Source organism: Megascapheus bottae, chromosome 24 (assembly GCF_031878675.1).
Source record: "Megascapheus bottae isolate mThoBot1 chromosome 24, mThoBot2.hap1, whole genome shotgun sequence".
Lineage (NCBI taxonomy): Eukaryota > Metazoa > Chordata > Mammalia > Rodentia > Geomyidae > Megascapheus > Megascapheus bottae.
This window is the reverse complement of record NC_143532.1, coordinates 9260132-9277903: the sequence shown is the minus strand read 5'-3', so window position 1 is coordinate 9277903 and position 17772 is coordinate 9260132. Positions and strand designations below refer to the sequence as shown.

Below are 17772 nucleotides of genomic sequence, written 5' to 3'. Positions count from 1 at the left end.
TCAGAAATACAATCACATTTTACAAATAATAAATTTATTTCCAAATCTTGAATCATAATCAAATTACAATTGCCTCTAAGTCTATCTTGCAGCTTTACACAAGGTTGAAAAAGATAGTCATAGCCAAGACACTTAGGCACAAGTGTCCTGGGGACAGGGGATATGGGGCGATGGGTCCAGCCACCTCTTGCAGCTGGGGCAGTGCTGCAGCTGTCCCTGGGCCTGCACCTGCCAAACTCCTGCACTGAGAGCTCCTCTCTCCTCTGTGGTGGAGCCTGGCCTGGCAGGAATGGCTCCAGGAGCCTTGATGGGCACAGATAAGAGTCCACAGCACCCAGGTACTGGGCCACAGGGCTCAGGACCCAAAACCTGGTGCCAACCCTCAGCTCATAGTCCAAAGCGGGCTGGTGTGCGGCGAGGTGTCGTGGGCTCCCCCTGCTCTTTCCGACCTGGAGTGTAAATCTTCGTGGATCTGGAGAGACAGAGAGAAAGAGTAAGAAACACACCACTCCTCACGTCAGGACAAAGCCTGAGCCTTGCCATTTCTTTTCTTTTTTCTGTCGGTTGCGGGGCTTCAACTCTGGGCCTGGCCACTGTCCCTGAGCTCTTCAGCTCAAGGCTACCCACTCTACTCCTTGAGCTACAGGGCCACTTCCTGTTTTCTAGAGGTTAATTAGAAATAAGAGTCACAGACTTTAGTGCCCGGGCTGGCATTGAACCACCATCACCAGATCTCAGCCTCCTGGCTAGCTAGGATTACAGGTGTGAACCACCACACCCAGCGAGCCTTGCCATTTCTAACTCAGGTAGGTGGCAGCTGCAAGAGTGAAGGACTCCATTTCTAGCTTGCTTGTGCTCCTTGCTCGCCTATGTTGTCAAGTGTAAAATAAAGGAAGTCATCTCATTCAGATATCTATTATGTTCAAAATGGATTTTTTTTGTGCCAGTACTGCAGCTTAGACTCGGGGCCTTGTACACTCACATGTACAAGGCTCAAGAATGGCACTCTACCGCTTGAGCCATACCTCTACGTCCAGCCTCTTGCTGATCAACTGGAAATAAGAAATCTCATGGACTTTTCTGCTACAGCTGGTTTTGAACCATAATCTTCACATCTGTCTTTTGAAGAGTTGGGTTACAGGCATGAGCCACCAGCACCTTGCTAAAAAGGGTTGCAAGCCACTCTCAGACCCCCTTAGGGAGCTGCAGAAGGTAGCTTCAGCCACCTCAGCAGCCACCAGTCCACCTGGGTGATACTCAAGCGGATGTGAGAGGAATGGCCCAAGTGACCAGAGAGGGTGCACTGTTCACGTGGGCCCTCAGGCCACACTCACAGCTCATGACTGATCTTGAGGAAGATGGCGCTGGCCAGAAAGAACCAGAATGGGAGTAGATCTGGGATTCTGAGCTATGTGCTATCAGCCTGACCTCTGAGAAAGGAAGAAGGTCACAGACCGAGTCCAACTACATAGCCATGGAGGCATGGCAGTCTCTCGGGCATCGCCAGGCCCCAAGGCCCCAGCTCACCTGACACTGCCCAGAGGACTGCGCTTCTCCTGTTCCTGCCGCCGGGCCCGCAGCTGCTCTTCAGCCAGGGCCATCTCCTCCTCCATGGCAGAGGCTTCTTCTTTGGCTCGACGGCGATTCTCCTGGAGAAGAATAGAAAGGGTCTGGTGAAGAGGCCATGTCTGTATCCAGGTCCTCGCTTGGCTCCCTGCCCCAGCACCAAAGCTGCCTTCCCTTCTGCTACTTAGGCCTTACTTTTTATAGGTTGGTGTGGGGCTTGAATTCAGGGCCTGGGCAATGTCCCTGAGCCTCTTTGTGCTCAAGGTTTGTGCTCTATCATTTGTGCCACTTCCAGTTTTTGAGTAATTAGTTGGAGATAAGAGTCTCATGAGGACTTTTCTGTCCAGGCTGGCTGTGAACCACAATCCACAGGGCGAGCCACTAGCACCTGGCTCTTACTTTCTTTTTCACAGATCCCAGACAGACATTAAATGATTCAGTCCTAGGCCATTCATATCTCCTGTCACCATTCAAAATCTGTAAATACAGTCTTTTAATCAAGCTCACAACTGTGTGAGGAAGTCCTGGAAAACGCAGCCCTCTGGCTGGAAAGGGTGATGCATTCAGGTCAGTGTGGAAAGAACCATGCTGAGGAGGAGGAAAGCATAAGGCCAGCAACAACACTAAACAACACGTGTGAGCATGGGATGATCCTTCAGAAGATGGACTAGCAGACAGAACACTCAGAAAAGACCAGGCTGACACTGCCAGGACTCCAACTCAATGTCAGCCTCCTCTAAAGCAGAGCCACCACGCCTCAGAGCCTTCAGACAACATCCAAAAAGAAGTTCACAGGGCCACACACAAGTCACACCTGAGCTGGAATCCCATCGTGCCTTTAAATTAACCAAGTTACAAAGAGGAACTTTCACCATGAGGAAGCATCTGGCTAAATACATCCTCTGGAATATTCTACAGGACAAACGATGAATGCCCCAACAGATGAAGGTCATGAAGGTCATGAAGGGAAGGAACAGAACCTGTTGTAGAAGGAGAGCCTTAACACACAACAACCAGCTGCAGTATCTGGATCCCAATGAAAGCAAACTTAAAGGTTATCTCTGAGACAAATGAGGAAAGCTAAAGGCTAGAGAACTTAGATAACAAAAGATTAATTCTGTTAGGAGTGATAGTTACATTTTAACAATACATATATACACAAAGTATTTCCAGATAAATAATATGGTATCTGAGATAAAGCTTTACCATAGTACAGGGGGGGAAAAATGCACATGTAATGGAGTAAGAAAAATCAAAACAAGGGCCAGGAGCGTATCCTAGTGGTAGAATGCTCGCCTCACACGCATGAAGCGCTGGATTCCATTCCTTGGTACCACATACACAGAAAAAGCTGGAAGTGGCGCTGTGGCTCAAGTGGCAGAGGGCTAGCCTTGAGCAAAAAGTGTCTAAGGACAGTGCCCAGGCCCTAATCAAGCCCCAGGACTGGCGAAAAAAAAATAATCATCAAAATAATGTCTAGACATTTGGCAATTATAAAGACTAGGAGATAAATGTAAGGTGGCTTGTTGACACTACTACTTTCATGAATATTTGAAGCAGTAACTTTTGGGGTGGTGAGATGGCAAGAGGACAGAAAGACAGGATGGCTGGACCCCAGCTTCTGTATCTGGAGCAGGAAGTGAGGGTCACACGAGCACACATCTTCCATGGACTCTTACCTGCCGTGACTTGCCTGCCTGCTTCACGCTGTAGAACATAGGGCCCAGCTCTGCCAGCCACTCTCCGTCCACGGCGGTCACGCACTGCATGTACTCCTGCAGGTAGAAGAGCAGCAAGACAGATGAGTGAGTGGAGCGACCGGGGTCCTCCCACAGTGGGCCCACAATGAGAGGAGCCACGTGGGCCTCTACCAGACCCTGCACGGCTGGAGAGGCAGGGGAGCGCACCTTAGGAAAGACTTACCTTGGTGGTCATGACCAACTCGTGATACACTATGTAGTCGGGAGTATAACCCATTCCAAAGAGGGAGCTGGTGGGGTGCAAGTGGCAGGGCATCCCCGTGCGGATGTTCACATACTCTCCGATTCCCTAAGGAAGAAGTACAACAGGCGGCCATGTCAGAATAGGCTGCTCTAGGGGCCCCGACCTTGTCCCCGGGTCTCCACAGGGCTTCCGGCCTCACCTTGAGCTTGGCTGCCTGGTGGAAATAGGCAGCACAGATACACTTCCTGACAATGTCCCAGTCCGTGCCACACGAGGCCAGGCTCATCCGCTGCTGCACCATGATGTCTTTGAGTTGGGCACGGACCTCCCGGACCTAGGGCAGGATACAGGCAGGGCACAGTGCAGTCTCCTTCACCCTCCTTCCTGCCCCACCTCCAGGCACCTGCTCATATGAATGACTGCCCCCTACCTTCCGCATGGCCTTGGCGTGGATGAAATGGTCGTTGCACCAGATCGTAGAGTAATTATTATTCTTCCACTGCAGGTAGACGTTCAGGTAGGTCAAGTGATCACTCTCAGGGACAGCAAACTTTTCCCGGATTTGATCACTCTCCTCCTCTCGGCCCTAGGAAGGGAAAAAGAACCTTTACCCTCAGCATAGGGGGGCTCAGGTCAGAGACTACCTGGCCACACCAACCTTCAAACATGTCACAGAAGAAGTAGTAATAATCAGTGGCACACAACCATACTAGAAGACAAAAGTTACTCTTGCACACTCCCAAAACACTTCCAGGAAACTCTAGGTTTCTGGCTATCAGAGAGAAACAAAGGCTTTCCCCCTCCAGCCCTCTGGAGAGTCGCAGAACTTCCCTGCCTCCCACCTTGGGCCTGTAGAAGATGGCAGGGACTGAAAGCATGGAGACGATGAGCAGGATCTCGGAACTACAGCCCATGTCGCAGGACACAATGAGCATCTTGGACAGAGCTGGGTCCAGCGGAAACTCCACCATCAGCCGCCCGGTGGAAGTGAGACCACCTGGAAGAGAACAACCCAGGCATTTAATAGGACAGGAAAGAAAAGCCACGTGCCAGCACCCTGGAGGCCCGGCCAGCTGCGGGAGCTGCCATACCTGTGTTGTCCAGGGCCCCAAGGATCCACAGCTGGTACATGGAGTTGAGCATGTTGTCCTCGGGGGGCGGGTCCATGAAGTGGAACTGAAGCAGGTCCTGCACGCCAAGAGACTTGAGTAGCAGCACGACATTGGCCAGGTTGGTCCTCTGGATCTCAGGCACCGTGGTGGTCAGGAGCTCGTTTTTGTAGGCACTCTGTGTATATAGCCTGCCGGGGAGGAGCCTCTGGTTGCACTGGGCTGGCACAGTATTGTAGTCTACAGGCTACTTACATGCCTGATTGCCTACCGGTCACTACACAACAGGATATCAACACTATTCCACAGGTGTGTCCCACAACAGCCCATACATCCTGCAGGGGGTGGTACAGGGGACCACCTCTCCCATTCCTGCCTTTCCTGCCCTCCCAACTTTTCTGCTAGAACCTCCAAATGCCTGTCTCATGTCTGAAACCAATGCCAGAGTGATAGCAGTTTTCTTAAGACCTTCCTGTATTTATTGAGTTATTATAATGAATATACTATTTTTTAAATCAGAAAAAAAAGGAGGGGGTGGGAGGAGCCAGGTACCAGCGATTGACACCTATTACTAGCTACTTGGGAGCCGAGATTGAGAAGCTCATGAATGGTTTGAGGCTAGCTGGGATAGACAAGTTTATGAGACCTCTTCTCAACAAAGCTCAACACACTGGCATGAGCCTGTAATCCCAGTGACAGTAGGATGCCTAACACAGGCGGATCACACCCAGGCAGGAAGTTAAGACTTGACCTCAAAAATAACCAGCAAAAAAACAAACAGGACTGGAAGCATGACTCGGGAGTAGAACACTTGCCTAGCAAGCACAAGACCCTGAGTTCAAACTCCAGCACCACAAAAGAAAACAAAAAGCTGTAAAAGTAAGGAAGAAATAATGTCATTTGTTCCAACCCATCCTAAGCTGATCAGCATCCAACTGCTGATCTGCCACTGCACATTCATTCTTGTACGTCTGCCACGGACCTCAGACCTACAGAAAAGCAGCACTGAAGAGCAGCCTTCCAGTGGCTCCAGCTCCAATGAGGCATGCTGCAGCCAGGCTCACACAGGAATCCCAGCACTGCCCCAGACAGCAGGCTAGTAGCACAGGCCTACCTGAAACACTGACCTGGGCCCGTCCTGCCAGCTCGCCCTGACCTCTGGTTGGCATTGGCCTGGCTGATGGGGTAGATCTGCAGAGCATCCATGCCAATCCTGGGGTTGAAGACCTAGGATGTAGCAGAAAGAGCTGAGTATGGGTGGAGGGAGAAACGGGAGGCGCTCCTGAAAAAACAACCCAATCGCACATCACAGAGGACACGCCATCACAACAGAGGAAAATGGCAAAGAAACCATGTCATAATACCTAAAGTAATGCCTCATGAACACCAGCTCTGCGATCTTTACTGAGTTACTTAAATTACCTACCTCGTGAAGTTACCCAAGGAGTCAATGAATCAAGCGTAAGACAAAATAGTACTGTCAGCCTCCCACCATTCCCAGGTGCCTCTCCTAAGTCAGAAACCAGGACCTGGTTTCACAGTCGCTGAGCTGAGCTGAGCTGAGCTGAGCTAGCTTTGGGTGAAGACCCTGGGACCTGCTCTCTGGGCCTCTCCTTACCTTTAATTTGCAATAACCAGAATCAATAACAAACATGATGCCATCGACAGTGAGGGATGTCTCAGCAATGTTAGTGGCGACGATACACTTCCGCACACCATCTGGAGCCTAGGAACAGGACACATAGGGAAGGCTGAGTCCTCGAGAGATCAAGGCTGCACGGGCAGGAAAGAGCCCTCCTCCCCTGACTTGTTCTAAGAAAGGAACATCTATCACCTACTTGCCCCCTTCAGGGAACACCAGGAGACAGAGAACAGGCATTCCTGGGCCATACCTTCTGGAAGATCTTGGCCTGCAGGTCAGAAGGCAGCTGGGAGTAGATGGGCAGCACAGCCAAGGCAGGTGCGTTCTCCAGTTCCTCCAGGTGTTCCACAATCTGGTCTGAGGTCACCTGAAGGAATGGGGAAAAGCCATGAGATGCTTGAGCCCCAAACAGGGAGGAGACCCCATTCACCCCGGGGGTGACCAAGGCACGCACCTCAATGTCCTCTTGGCCAGGCATGAAGATAAGGATGTCCCCAGGGGCCCCCGACAGGTGCACCTGCAAGGACTGCTTCACTGCAGCCTCCACGTAATCCTCCTGCGGGGTCTGCACCACCAGCAGGGGACAGTCAGAAGGACAAATTCACAGAGCAGGCTGGGCAGCCCTTGGGGAAGCCATCCACACCAGGTATGGATGGGCCTGTCTGGAAGTCCCAGTGCCTTTCCGGCCCTAGTCATACTTCAGCCCCAAAGAAGCAAGCAAAACAATATCTCCACTTGTCCCCACAGCACCCACCAAGTCTTCTCCCCCGCAACTCGGTAGCCCACCCAGCGGTAGCTAGCTTCTCATTGGAGAAGTCCATGGCATGGTGAGTCAATCCAGAGAACAAAGGCCTCAGTACCTTGCTGAAGAGAATGTCAACAGGGAAGGTACGGCCAGGGATGTGGAAGATGGGAACATTGCCAAAAAAGGCAGCAAATTTCTCTGCGTCCATAGTGGCTGACGTGACAATGAGCTTCAGGTCTGAGCGCCGAGCCACCACCTGGCAGAGAGAACATGCAGAAAGTCCCATGGGTTTGGGACCCTTAGCCCCACCTCCAATCACATCAGCCTTATCTTCCTGCCCCAACCCTACCCCCCACAATACAACAGAAGCCAGAGCAGGCAGACAGGCAGATTGGATTTAACCATCTTAAAGACTGAATGATGGAGCTGTAGTCAGGAAAACTGAGTCACTCAGCTGAGCAAGAACAAGTTGAGCTAAGACCACGTATCTGGGCCAGGCAATCTGGAGCCTCCCTCTGGAGAAGAACTGGAATGCTACAGCCCATCCACCAGGCCCAGCCCCATTGGAGCCCTTTGGCTCTGGCATTGCCTTGGGAATCCAAGCCTGGTGGAGGCAGAGGGACTGCCCCCACAGCCCTCACCTCCCGGAGCAACCCAAAGAGCACATCCGTGTTGAGGGAGCGCTCGTGGGCCTCGTCCATAATGATGGCGCTGTAGTGGTCTAGGTCGGCCTCCCGCAGGGACTCCCGGAGGAGGATCCCATCCGTCATGTATTTGATCAAGGTGTTTTCTGAAGTGCAATCTTCAAAACGGATGGCATAGCCCACCTGGAAGGAGAGACGTGCTCAGAAGCTCTGGCCCCCACTCAGTGCTAGCACAGCCCAGCATCCAGGCTGCAGCAGATCACAACCTCACAAATGGATGGAAAATCTGCTTGGCTCCACTCCTACATCCCCTCACCTCTTCACCAAGGTTTCCTCCCATCTCTTCACTGACTCTCTTGGCCACTGACATGGCAGCCACACGGCGGGGCTGCGTGCAGCCAATCATCCCGTAATCCGTGTAACCATCTTCATGCAAGTACTGGGTCAGCTGTGTGGTCTTGCCACTCCCTGTCTCCCCAACCACGATCACAATGCTGTTGTCTCTACAAGGAAGAGCAGGCAGAGGAATGAGTGGAAGGCCAACAACAAGAAAAGTCTGAGTAGCCTCTGCTACCTCCGGTCTCCAAGTATAGCTTACAAGGAGCATGCTTGCTTAGACAGGGAAAACAGACTCTTAAGGAGCTGTTAGCTCTCATAGCCAGAACATAGAAAGGTTTAAGCAGGTATATAAAAGCAAAATGATGACAAATTATGTCCTGTATCCAAGAGCAACCAGTCAAGGAAAAAGAAATTACACTCTTGCTATATCAGATGCAGTGCACAAAAGAAGAAGCATAGCAAAGTAGCTCATGCCTATAATCCCGGATACGCAAGAGGCTAAGCTCAGAAGGATTATGGTTCCAGGAAAGCCTGGGTTTTTTTTAAATAAAAATAAAAACCACTCACAGCCAGGTGCCAGTGGCTCACACTACCAGAAGGCTGAGATCTGAGGATTTCAGTTTGAAGCCAGTCCAGGCAGCACTGTGGCTCAAGTGGCCGAGCGCTAGTCTTGAGCAGTTTAGGGACAGTGCATAGGCCCTGAGTTCTAGCCCCAAGCCTGGCAAGAAAAAAAAAAATTCCTGAGCTCCCATTTCAACATAAAAAGCTGATCACAGTCAAGTGTCTGCTATCTCAGCTATCGTGGGAAGATAACAAGAAGGATCCAAGAAAAAAAGCAAGATCCTATCTCAAAAAAGAACTTAAAACAGCAAGAAAGGCCACCTAGCAAGCAGGAAGTCCCGAGTTCAAATCCTTGAGTTCCGGAGTAAACACAGAAGATAGAAAGGACAGGCACTTTAACCCTGAAGACCCCGGGGCCCAGTGACATTACCTAATGATGGTGAGGAGATCTTGCTGCACAGCAAAGATTGGCAGGTATTGCCTCTGCTCCAGGATTGACTTCTTCTTTGCAAACTCACTGCTGGCTTCGCTCTTTTTCTTCATGTGATCTGCAAACTTCTGCTCTGTCCTGAGGAAACACAGCAGCTTAAGCACCAAGCATAACATCCCACATTCCCTCCCAATGGCGTGTCCTGGCCCTTCTTCCTGCACCCAACAATGAAAACAGCTCTGACAAGACATCACCTGAGGCTTTTTCTCCTCCAATCTCCTCCAGCCCAAGGACTGTAACCCATGACACCATCCAAGGTCACAGTTCCACTCAGCATCAGAAGGGATACTGGTGATCAAGTGGGCAAACCCTCTGCCTAAACAGTAGGGCCAGAAGAGAAGTGGAAATCAACCACCTAGGCACTGACTTACAGAGAGCACTGCGGGCAAGAACTACCAATGGGTCCCCTAGAGTTCCAGCTGCAGAACACATAACTTCCTCCCACCTCTAGGCACAATCCAAAAGGCTCTATTTCAAAGAACTGTGAGCACACTTCACCTGTTGTACTTGGTGTTTGCAGAAAGTACTCCATGTCTAACTCACAGACACATCCCAAGACCCAGCATCACCAGGGCACTCTTCCAGCTCCGTGCCAACAGTCCACATGACCTGCCAACCACCCGCCCCGATGAACACTTCCTCACTTCTTCCCTTCCTCCCTCCACCTAGTCTTCTTGGCCACTCACCAGAACTACCCAGAGACTAACAGGATTGAGAGATCATAACACTTCTCACAGAGAATTAACTCAGATGACAGTTCAGTGGGATAGGAATTACAAAGACAGTGGAACCTGGCAGCTACCCAACACAGAAACCCCAACAAGCAGGACTCCACCAATAGCTTAACACCTCTACAGAGAAGTCACTCCCTAATGAGATAACCCTTCTGATTGTAGACCCTCTGTTAAAAATGAGTAGTTCTGAAATCTAAAGGAGCAAAATGCACCTCCCCAAGCTGAATATCTAGAAAGGTGGTGGTACCAAGTAGCCAAGAGTATGGGCTCTGAAGCTAGGCAACTCACTAGCTGGGTGATCTCAAGAACGTTACTTAACCTCTCTCATTCTATTCACAATGTCATCACAAAAGCTCAACAGCCATGGCAATGACAGTGGTAGAAATATCTAGGAAAAGTTGAAGCTAGTAAAAGGGAAACAGAAGGAAGGGATCACAGGAAACCAAAAGATTCACAGTGACATTTTGCTCTTCATAAGCCATGAGCTTCTGACAGCACCCACCTGTAGTCCACTTTCCCATCTTCTGACAGAGCTTTATCTGGCTCTTCTTCTTTTTTGACGCCCATTATATCCCCCAGTTTGGTCCCAGCCAGTTCCCAGTGTTTGTGCTGTGCCTGAAGGAGACAAGAAAGTCTGTCCTATCCTGTGACATGACTGGGTGATGGAGAGTCAACCCCAGTGGACAAGAGGATTCACCTAGCAGGCAGTAAATTCTCACGTGGCTCTTGCAACACCAAGTCACCCATCCCAAACCTCACATCCCAGCTCCCCAGACCCCAGGCCTGGGGCTGTCTGAACTAAGGACCAAGCGTAGGGGGGCAGCGCTGATCTTTGTGCTGTGTGCATCCTCGACCTTCCCATGAGAGTTGGAGATTTTTAAGGCACACTGCATGGTCTTCCCAGCACGAGGGGACAAGGGACTGACCTTTTTACGCTCCTTTTGCTCCCTGTGCTTCCGCACCGTCTGACTGCCTTTCCGTGCAATAATAGCCAGGTCCGAAGTGGCATCCTTGACTGGAATCACAGGCTCTGGCTGGAGGAAGTAGAGGAAAAAGAGAAATTGCACACTGATCACCAAAGCCAACTTGAGCGTCTTCTTCCCAACAGCCCTCATGCATACCAGGGCAGCTACCCGGTGACAATCCAAGGCTACCTCCCCTTTCCTGTGGCAGTCTGGCCCCACGGCCTCACCTGCTTGGTGAAGACGATCCGCCCATCCAGGAAAGGAGGCACCAGGTTGTGCACCATCAGATGCACCTTGGCCGCATTATCCTCTTCAAAGTCCTCATCCACCTCCAGGCGGTGGACCACCCCGCTGGTGAGCATGCGGTTCGTCTCCCAGCGCTCATTATCCTGGGGGGAGGGGGACCCACAGGAGGAGCCACGATTAGACTGCACCTGAGATTCACCAAGAGGTGGCACAGGCCCCTCTACCCTGCAGCTCGGCCAGAGTACTGAAGCCCAGTCACCTCAAGTACTTTGTTCCGAGAAGCAGCACTTCAGATCTAAGTCAGAACCTCTAGGCTGGCCCATGAATGGGTGACTGTCCATAGCCCTACTCAAAGAGACAAAAACGCCTACCAGAAGCAAGCACTACCATGCCCACTCCCGCCCAGTGTCACCCGGGGCGCACACTGCCCACTGGAGAGCATGAAGCTAGATTTTCTAAAGGTTCAAAAGCTGCCTGAACGGCCCTAACCAACCCTGCAGACCAGAGGCTAGTTGTACGGTCATCATCTGATAAGACCTACTGCTACTGGCCCATGCCCCAACTTCACGCTGACTCTACGGCCATACCTCGTTGATCTGCCTGCGCTGGGCTGAAATACGCTTCTGCTTCTGTTTGTGCAGATGCTGCTCCCGCCGCCTCACATAGTCTTCAGAGGAGTACGCCAAGGGGTTGTGGAACTCATCGTAGCCCTCGTCCATCATGTACCAGTCTCGGTCGGCTTGCTGCGGCGCATGAGACAAAGCAGCATGAACAATAGGCCAAGTTTTGCATGAGACCCAGCTAGAGGGAAACAGATACTTGACAAGTCACAGGGGTACAGGAAAAGCTACTAGGATGAAAACCCCCCTCCATGGCAGGCCATAATGAGAGCACTTCTTAGAGCTACCACAAGGTGGCACCACCACATCGTAGCAGTCAGGTCATTCCCACTGAATGGAGCTTCCCAGGGGGAGGAGCTCAGGTGTGCACCCTGTGCTTCTTCCAGGGCTCTGAACTGAACCCATCACCCACTGCCTCCAATGACCAGTCCAGCTGAAGGTCACTTAGGGCTCCTGGGCCCTAGCCCCTCTTTTTACCACAGTCCTAGGCCTAAGCCCCTCAAGAGATGCCGCCTTTACCCTCTGGCCATCCTCCCACTGCTGCCTCTCCTCTTCTGTGTCAAATGGAATCCCTTCTTCACCGTCCTCCCGTCTCCCTGAAAGACAGAAGATGGCAGGTCAGCCCACACGACCCCAGCTTAGCCCCTGGGAACACCAAGAAAGCTGCAAAAGCCCACAGTCTCACGTGAGCCAAACTTCTCTTCTGCCTCCTCCCCACCAGGCCTTCCTCACCTCGGCCCCGGGACAGCCGCGGAGTGGACCCCAGGTGTCTTCTGTCGTCAGCCCACTCATTGTACTTGTAGGAGGGGGTGGGCAGAGGCGTGTCATCGGAGTACTTGTTCCTCACAGACCTGGAAGTGGGGTTCAGCAGTCACTGAGAAGCCAGGTCCCCTGGGTGACAATGGCTCCCCTGCCCAGATCCAAACTGCTCTAGCCACACCCACCTATCTCGATCTCTAGTAGACGTCCGATGGCTCCGCTCAGAGTCCCGATAGGAAGGCGTTGGGGAAGGTGACTCCCACTGAGAGCGCCGTGAAGAGCCATAGCCACCATCCTCCTCCTCCCAGGTGGACCTCGACGGAGTGGCTGCATCTGGGGACGCGCAAGGCATCATCACAGGAAACGTCTGTTTTGCCCAGACGTAGCCTCAAAACCATCAGCCGAGGCCGGGAGTTTGGCCTAGTGGTTAAAGTGCTTGCCTAGCACACACAAAGACCCAGGTTCGATTCCTTGGTACCACATACATAGAAAAAAGCCGGAAGTGGTGCTGAGGCTCAAGTGGTAGAGCTCTAGCCTTGAGAAAGTCCAAGGACAGTGCTCAGGCCCTGAGCTCAAGCCCAGGACTGGAAAAAAAAAAAAAAAAAGACACAGAAAACCATCAGCCGAGTCTCCCACCTCCTCCTTTCACTGCCCATAACCCTGCCCTGATTTGTAAGGGATAGGAGCCTTCTGACAACATTTCACAGTACCTGAATGTAAAGGTCCGGCTTTCCTTCTGTGACTATTTAGTTTCTCTCTGCACACATATCTATCTTAAACATTCTTCAGTAAACCCTGCGTGGCTCCCACCTCTCTACTCTTTCCCGCTATTTAGAAACATGGACATTGAGCAGCCTGTCACCTAAACAGAAGCGCAACTCTACCACAACAGACACGGAGGGATGCTGCTGACTCAGAGCCTGATGATGCAGAGGTTTGTAGAGAGTTGGACTTTCCACTCACTGCCCTCCTTGCATCCCGCTGAAGACAGGAGTCACTCACTCTGCCCTTTAGACACCTCAACCACCACCACACACCACGGAAAAGGGCAGCCATCTACCTTTGGGCCGGTGTCGAGGGCTCTCAGGTTCATTTCTTCTGCTGCTGCGTTCTGAGCCTCCATCACGTTCCGATCTGCTGCTGTGTCTACTTCTATCCCGCTCATCTGTGAAGTCACATGCAGAGCTTAAAGCCACGTGCCTCATGCCGACACACACCACCTGCACACTTGAGGAAGGAACTGCCCACCCCCCCCCATCACTCACAGGCACAACCTGCACTGCTCTAATGCTGCTCAGGGGCTCCTGAAAATCACACAGTCCTATTCTTTTAAGAGGCAAACTAAAGTCAGAAGCGGTGGCACATGCCTATAACCCTAGCTATTCAAGAGGCTGAGATCTGAGAACCACGGTTCAAAGCCAGCCCAGGCATAAAAGGACCTGAGACTCTTATTTCCAATTAACCTCTAGAAAACAAGAAGTGAGGTTTAGCTCAAGGGTAGCTTGGTAGCCTTGAGCTGAAGAGCTCAGGAAGAGCACCCAGGCCTAGAGTTCAAGCCCCATGACCCACAAAAAAAAAGGCAAACTAGCTACTGGCTAGGAAGATTTCAAACTTTTCAAACTTACAATAACATATACTTTCCTTCAAGAACTCAAAAAAGAATGGTTACAAGTTGATAGGGTTTTATAATAGTTATAAACTATAAACAATACTGAGCAAAGCTAATCAGTCAAGCTTTTCTCTCCACTACTCTCCTTTATAACCCTACTGGAAACTCTGGTTTCTTATATGCATTGCTCATTATTTCCTTACCAATTTTCATAACAAAACAAGGACCAAACACTCAAGCCAAGCAGCTGCTATGAGCTCTTTTCTTAAACCCTAATGGAGTTAAGACCCACTCAGGCGGATATCATACAAACAGAACTCCCCAAATGTCCTTAGAAAAGTACCTACAACAGGGAAGGGACTAGCAGGTTCATTCAAATGTGAAGAGGCTGCAGAAATATGGCCAACAGTTTACCTCTGTCTCGCTTGCGGTCGTAGTCTCTGTCACGTGATTTCTCTCTCTTCCGATCTTTTTCTTCTTTGGATGAGGCATAGACCCCATGTTCCCGACGTTCCCGCTCTCTCTGCCGACTTCGTTCCCAGAATTCTTCACTCACACCCCCAGGATGGGATGGAGTCTCTACCTGAGCCGACCGGTAATGCCTGAAACAGAAGCCGGCTGGTAAGTGTCCTCCCAAAGGATAACACGTTTGCTCCAGACATCCAGCTAGGCCAAAAAGTAACCTGCCTTTTCACACATCTCCTGATGCTTTCTAACCTCCATTATCTACTTGTCAACTACCTTTGAATTATGTCTACACATCTAAAGAAAATACCAATACTTGGCAACTGTCAACATTACAGAATCTACAAAATCATAAAGTGTTAAGTGGCCAGCAGAACAGAGAACTAAATGTGGCCTGTTATTTTCTGGCCTCCACTGTAACCCTTTCTGGGCCAGCCTGCCCAATAGCTGTTACCTATCTTTCCGGCTACTTCGGCCAGCCTGCTCATCACCTTCCTCCTCAGCTTCCTTCTGATCATCCTTGCTCTCCTCCCAGTCCTTGTACGAAGAGATTCTGGACTTCTTCTTGTCTTCCGCATCATCCTTTTCCTCTCGCTCCCTCCGTTTCAAAGAAGCCAACAAGTCGAGTCCCAGCAAAGAAGGGCGGGGCGTAGGAGATTTGAAGACATGCTGCTCACTGGCTGCACTTTTGGTCTTGCAGATGAGACCGCCAACCTGAGTATCCAGGTCAGTGCCTTCTAACCGATGGATGGAGGCATCCTCGCTGGTGTCCTCCATTGCAGGCTCTGGGATTGCTCTGGACGCAAGCAAACCATTTGGTAAAATACATAAGAGAAGGCTCAGCTTTGCCATTTCCCAGAGTAACTACAATTATAGGTATATTTAGATGATGAATCCTACCTCCCCCACAACAAGACCAGAACTTCTTTCACTACTCTTGTCAAGACTGTTCCATCAAGTCACTGACAGTCTCAAAAGACCTACTCCAACAAACAGCAAAGACACAAATAGCCGCACATCAAATTCTAGAATCCAAGAGTGTGTTACCCGCATAATGGCTATGTATAAAGGGAGTATAGGGAAACAAGAATTGAAGTTTCAAAAAAAAACTTTAAAACTTAGGATCCAGGCTCTTGAGCCATTCTAGCACTTGGGAGAATGAATTAAGAGGACAAGTTAAAAACAGCCTATGCTTCATAAAAACTTGCCTAAAGGGAGGCAGGGAGAGAATGGGTCATGCCAACAATCCCAGCTACTCAGGAAAACAGAGTTCAGAAGAATCTCTGGGCCCAGATTAACCTAGGTAAAAAGCGAGACTCCATCCTGATCCATAAGCTACATGAGATGGTAACACCCTGAGCTCACAGGCATGAGCCATGGGGCTAGTGTAAGGCTAGCACCAGGCAAAAACACAAGATTCAACATGAAAAGTAACTAAAGAAAAAAAAAAAAAGAGTTCTGATGTGGCTCAAACAGTTGAATACCTCCTAAGCAAGTACAAGACCTGAGCTCAAAAAAGAAAAAAGAGCCTAGGTTCCTGATACTTTTTATTTCTATAATGCTAAGCAACTGAATTTTTGGCTAACCATAACTTTAATATCTGTCAAATGCAAATCATTTTTGCCTTTCCTAATCCATAGAATAATGATGAAACTCAAACAAGAAAATGTTTTATGAAAGTACTCTGTAGCCATAAGTAGTTATACAGATATAATTCTATTTATTTGCCTTGCTCCTGTATACTGACTGCAATGAGTTTCTACCTCTTTCTCCTTTTAAACAATACATTCAGCAGAATAATGATTCACATAAACAAGGCTACTATCTTATTGTACGCACTTTAGTGGCTTCATTTGGACTAGCTGTGTTTTGTTAGCTTAAAAAAAAAATTACCTCACAGAAATCAAAGTCAATCATGGCAATCATGTTCACCAAAAATATCTATGAGAAATACTAAACCAGAAATGCTTCTAAAAGTCATTTACGAGACTTTGTAGATTTCATATTGTAACAAATTCCTCTGTACTGCTCAGAACTACTTGAAGGTGAACACTTGGCTAATCCCTCTCATTTCAACAATAGCATAAAGCAGATGAACTGGTGAGGAGCAGCACCTCCAAAAATCCAGAGCTTGGCCTTTCTGCCAAGCTTTAATTTACATGTCCTGCTCTACAAAGGGGTACTGAAAACACCATTAATGCAGGGGGGGGGGGAACGTAATTTTAAAATGTCATCTTGCAGAATACTAAGAGAACGCTGTCATCTGGTGACATCCAGGCAAGGCAAGAGAGTTAAATGGCCTGTCCCAGGCAGCCTTCTGAAGTAGGAACGATGCCCCTGGAATGCCACTCCATGCAAATGAGAGAATCTTGTCTGTCTGGGTTGACAACAAGAGGCCCAGCGCATGGCCTAGGGTAAACGTGTAGTGGATGAACAAAGACAGACTTTTCCTTACACGTTCTTAAAGGAGAAGGCGGAGTCAAACATCTCTAGAGGCAACACGAAAAGGTAAGTGTGACCCAGAGCAAGGACATTTTCTTCGGCCGCAGTTCACCGGCTGTTGAAGGGGAACAGATCAAGAGTCAAAGGGGCCAGATTCGGGTTCGAGGCAGAGAAGCCACGGGGCGTGGGGGGGCGGGGATGAGAAAACCCTGGCTTTCCTCGGCATTTACGCACTAAGTTGTCTCGAGCGCGTCGCTGTTCTTGGTAACGGGGGAGAGGAACAGGGCGGGCCGACCGCGGCCCTCCCGGAGCTCACGTTCCGCTCCAGATCGCCCTAGGCCGCGAGCTCTGGGAGGGGGAAACGGAAGCCGCGAGGAGCCCGCTCACCGGCTACGACAGGCCCGACGCAGGGGCTCGGGGCCACGCCGGCGCTCGGGGAGGCCGCCCGGGCAGCCAGGGAACGGGCCGGAGGGTGGGCACCGGCTGGGCGCCGCAGCGCCCGGGCCAGGACCGCGAGTTCCCAAGCCGGATATGCCGGCCTGTGGAGCCGCCGGGTCGGACAGGAAGCGGAGACACTCACCGCACCAGGCGCCAACTCCCGGAGCCCTTCTGTCCCGGATCCGGGGGCGCCAGCGCCGCAGCCCTTCGAGCAGAAGGCCTCAATGAGCTAAACTCCGCGGACCGAAAGCGGCCATTGCCGTCCCATGGTGCTCTGCGCGAGCCCCTCTACCCCTCCAGGGCTACCATCGAGGGCGGCCGAGGCGGCGGAGAACGCCCACAGGCTGGCCGAGCGCTCCTTCCTCGGGAAGCGCGGGCTCGGCTCCCAGGCACTTCCGGGTCTCCTGGCCGCCAATCACGCTCTGCAGACAGGAAGCTCCGCCTCTTCGCCTGT

At 50.8% G+C, this 17772-nt stretch overlaps 1 protein-coding gene across 2 annotated transcripts; it reads right to left on the bottom strand.

Annotated features, from left to right (window-relative positions):
• Positions 1 to 12: 12 nt before the first annotated feature.
• Dhx38 (DEAH-box helicase 38) lies at positions 13 to 17606 on the bottom strand. 2 transcript variants are annotated; one of them, XM_090357345.1, is made up of 28 exons: positions 17461 to 17606; positions 16894 to 16995; positions 14893 to 15234; positions 14388 to 14575; positions 13425 to 13529; positions 12550 to 12697; positions 12338 to 12456; positions 12125 to 12201; positions 11573 to 11728; positions 10967 to 11128; positions 10701 to 10808; positions 10277 to 10389; positions 8981 to 9118; positions 7967 to 8153; positions 7648 to 7833; positions 7122 to 7262; positions 6716 to 6826; positions 6512 to 6628; positions 6238 to 6345; positions 5734 to 5846; positions 4602 to 4810; positions 4353 to 4507; positions 3941 to 4096; positions 3710 to 3844; positions 3490 to 3615; positions 3246 to 3341; positions 1528 to 1649; positions 13 to 472 (listed from the first exon to the last, which is right to left on the bottom strand). In XM_090357345.1, the coding sequence occupies exons 2-28, from the start codon at positions 16923 to 16925 to the stop codon at positions 388 to 390; spliced, it is 3735 nt and encodes a 1244-aa protein (XP_090213471.1). In that variant the 5' UTR covers positions 16926 to 16995; positions 17461 to 17606; the 3' UTR covers positions 13 to 387. The 2 variants fall into 2 exon arrangements, with proteins under 2 accessions (XP_090213471.1, XP_090213472.1); XM_090357346.1 differs by lacking the exon at positions 16894 to 16995.
• Positions 17607 to 17772: the final 166 nt, after the last annotated feature.

Excerpts from the sequence above, each read along its gene's own strand:
- Dhx38 (XM_090357345.1), bottom strand. The coding sequence starts at position 16,925 with ATGTTTGACTCCGCCTTCTCCTTTAAGAACGT. Across the intron at positions 9,119-10,276 it reads GATGGGAAAGTGGACTACAG|GACAGAGCAGAAGTTTGCAG; the intron begins GTGGGTGCTGTC and ends GTGTTTCCTCAG. Across the intron at positions 3,616-3,709 it reads ACCAGGCAGCCAAGCTCAAG|GGAATCGGAGAGTATGTGAA; the intron begins GTGAGGCCGGAA and ends CTTCTTCCTTAG.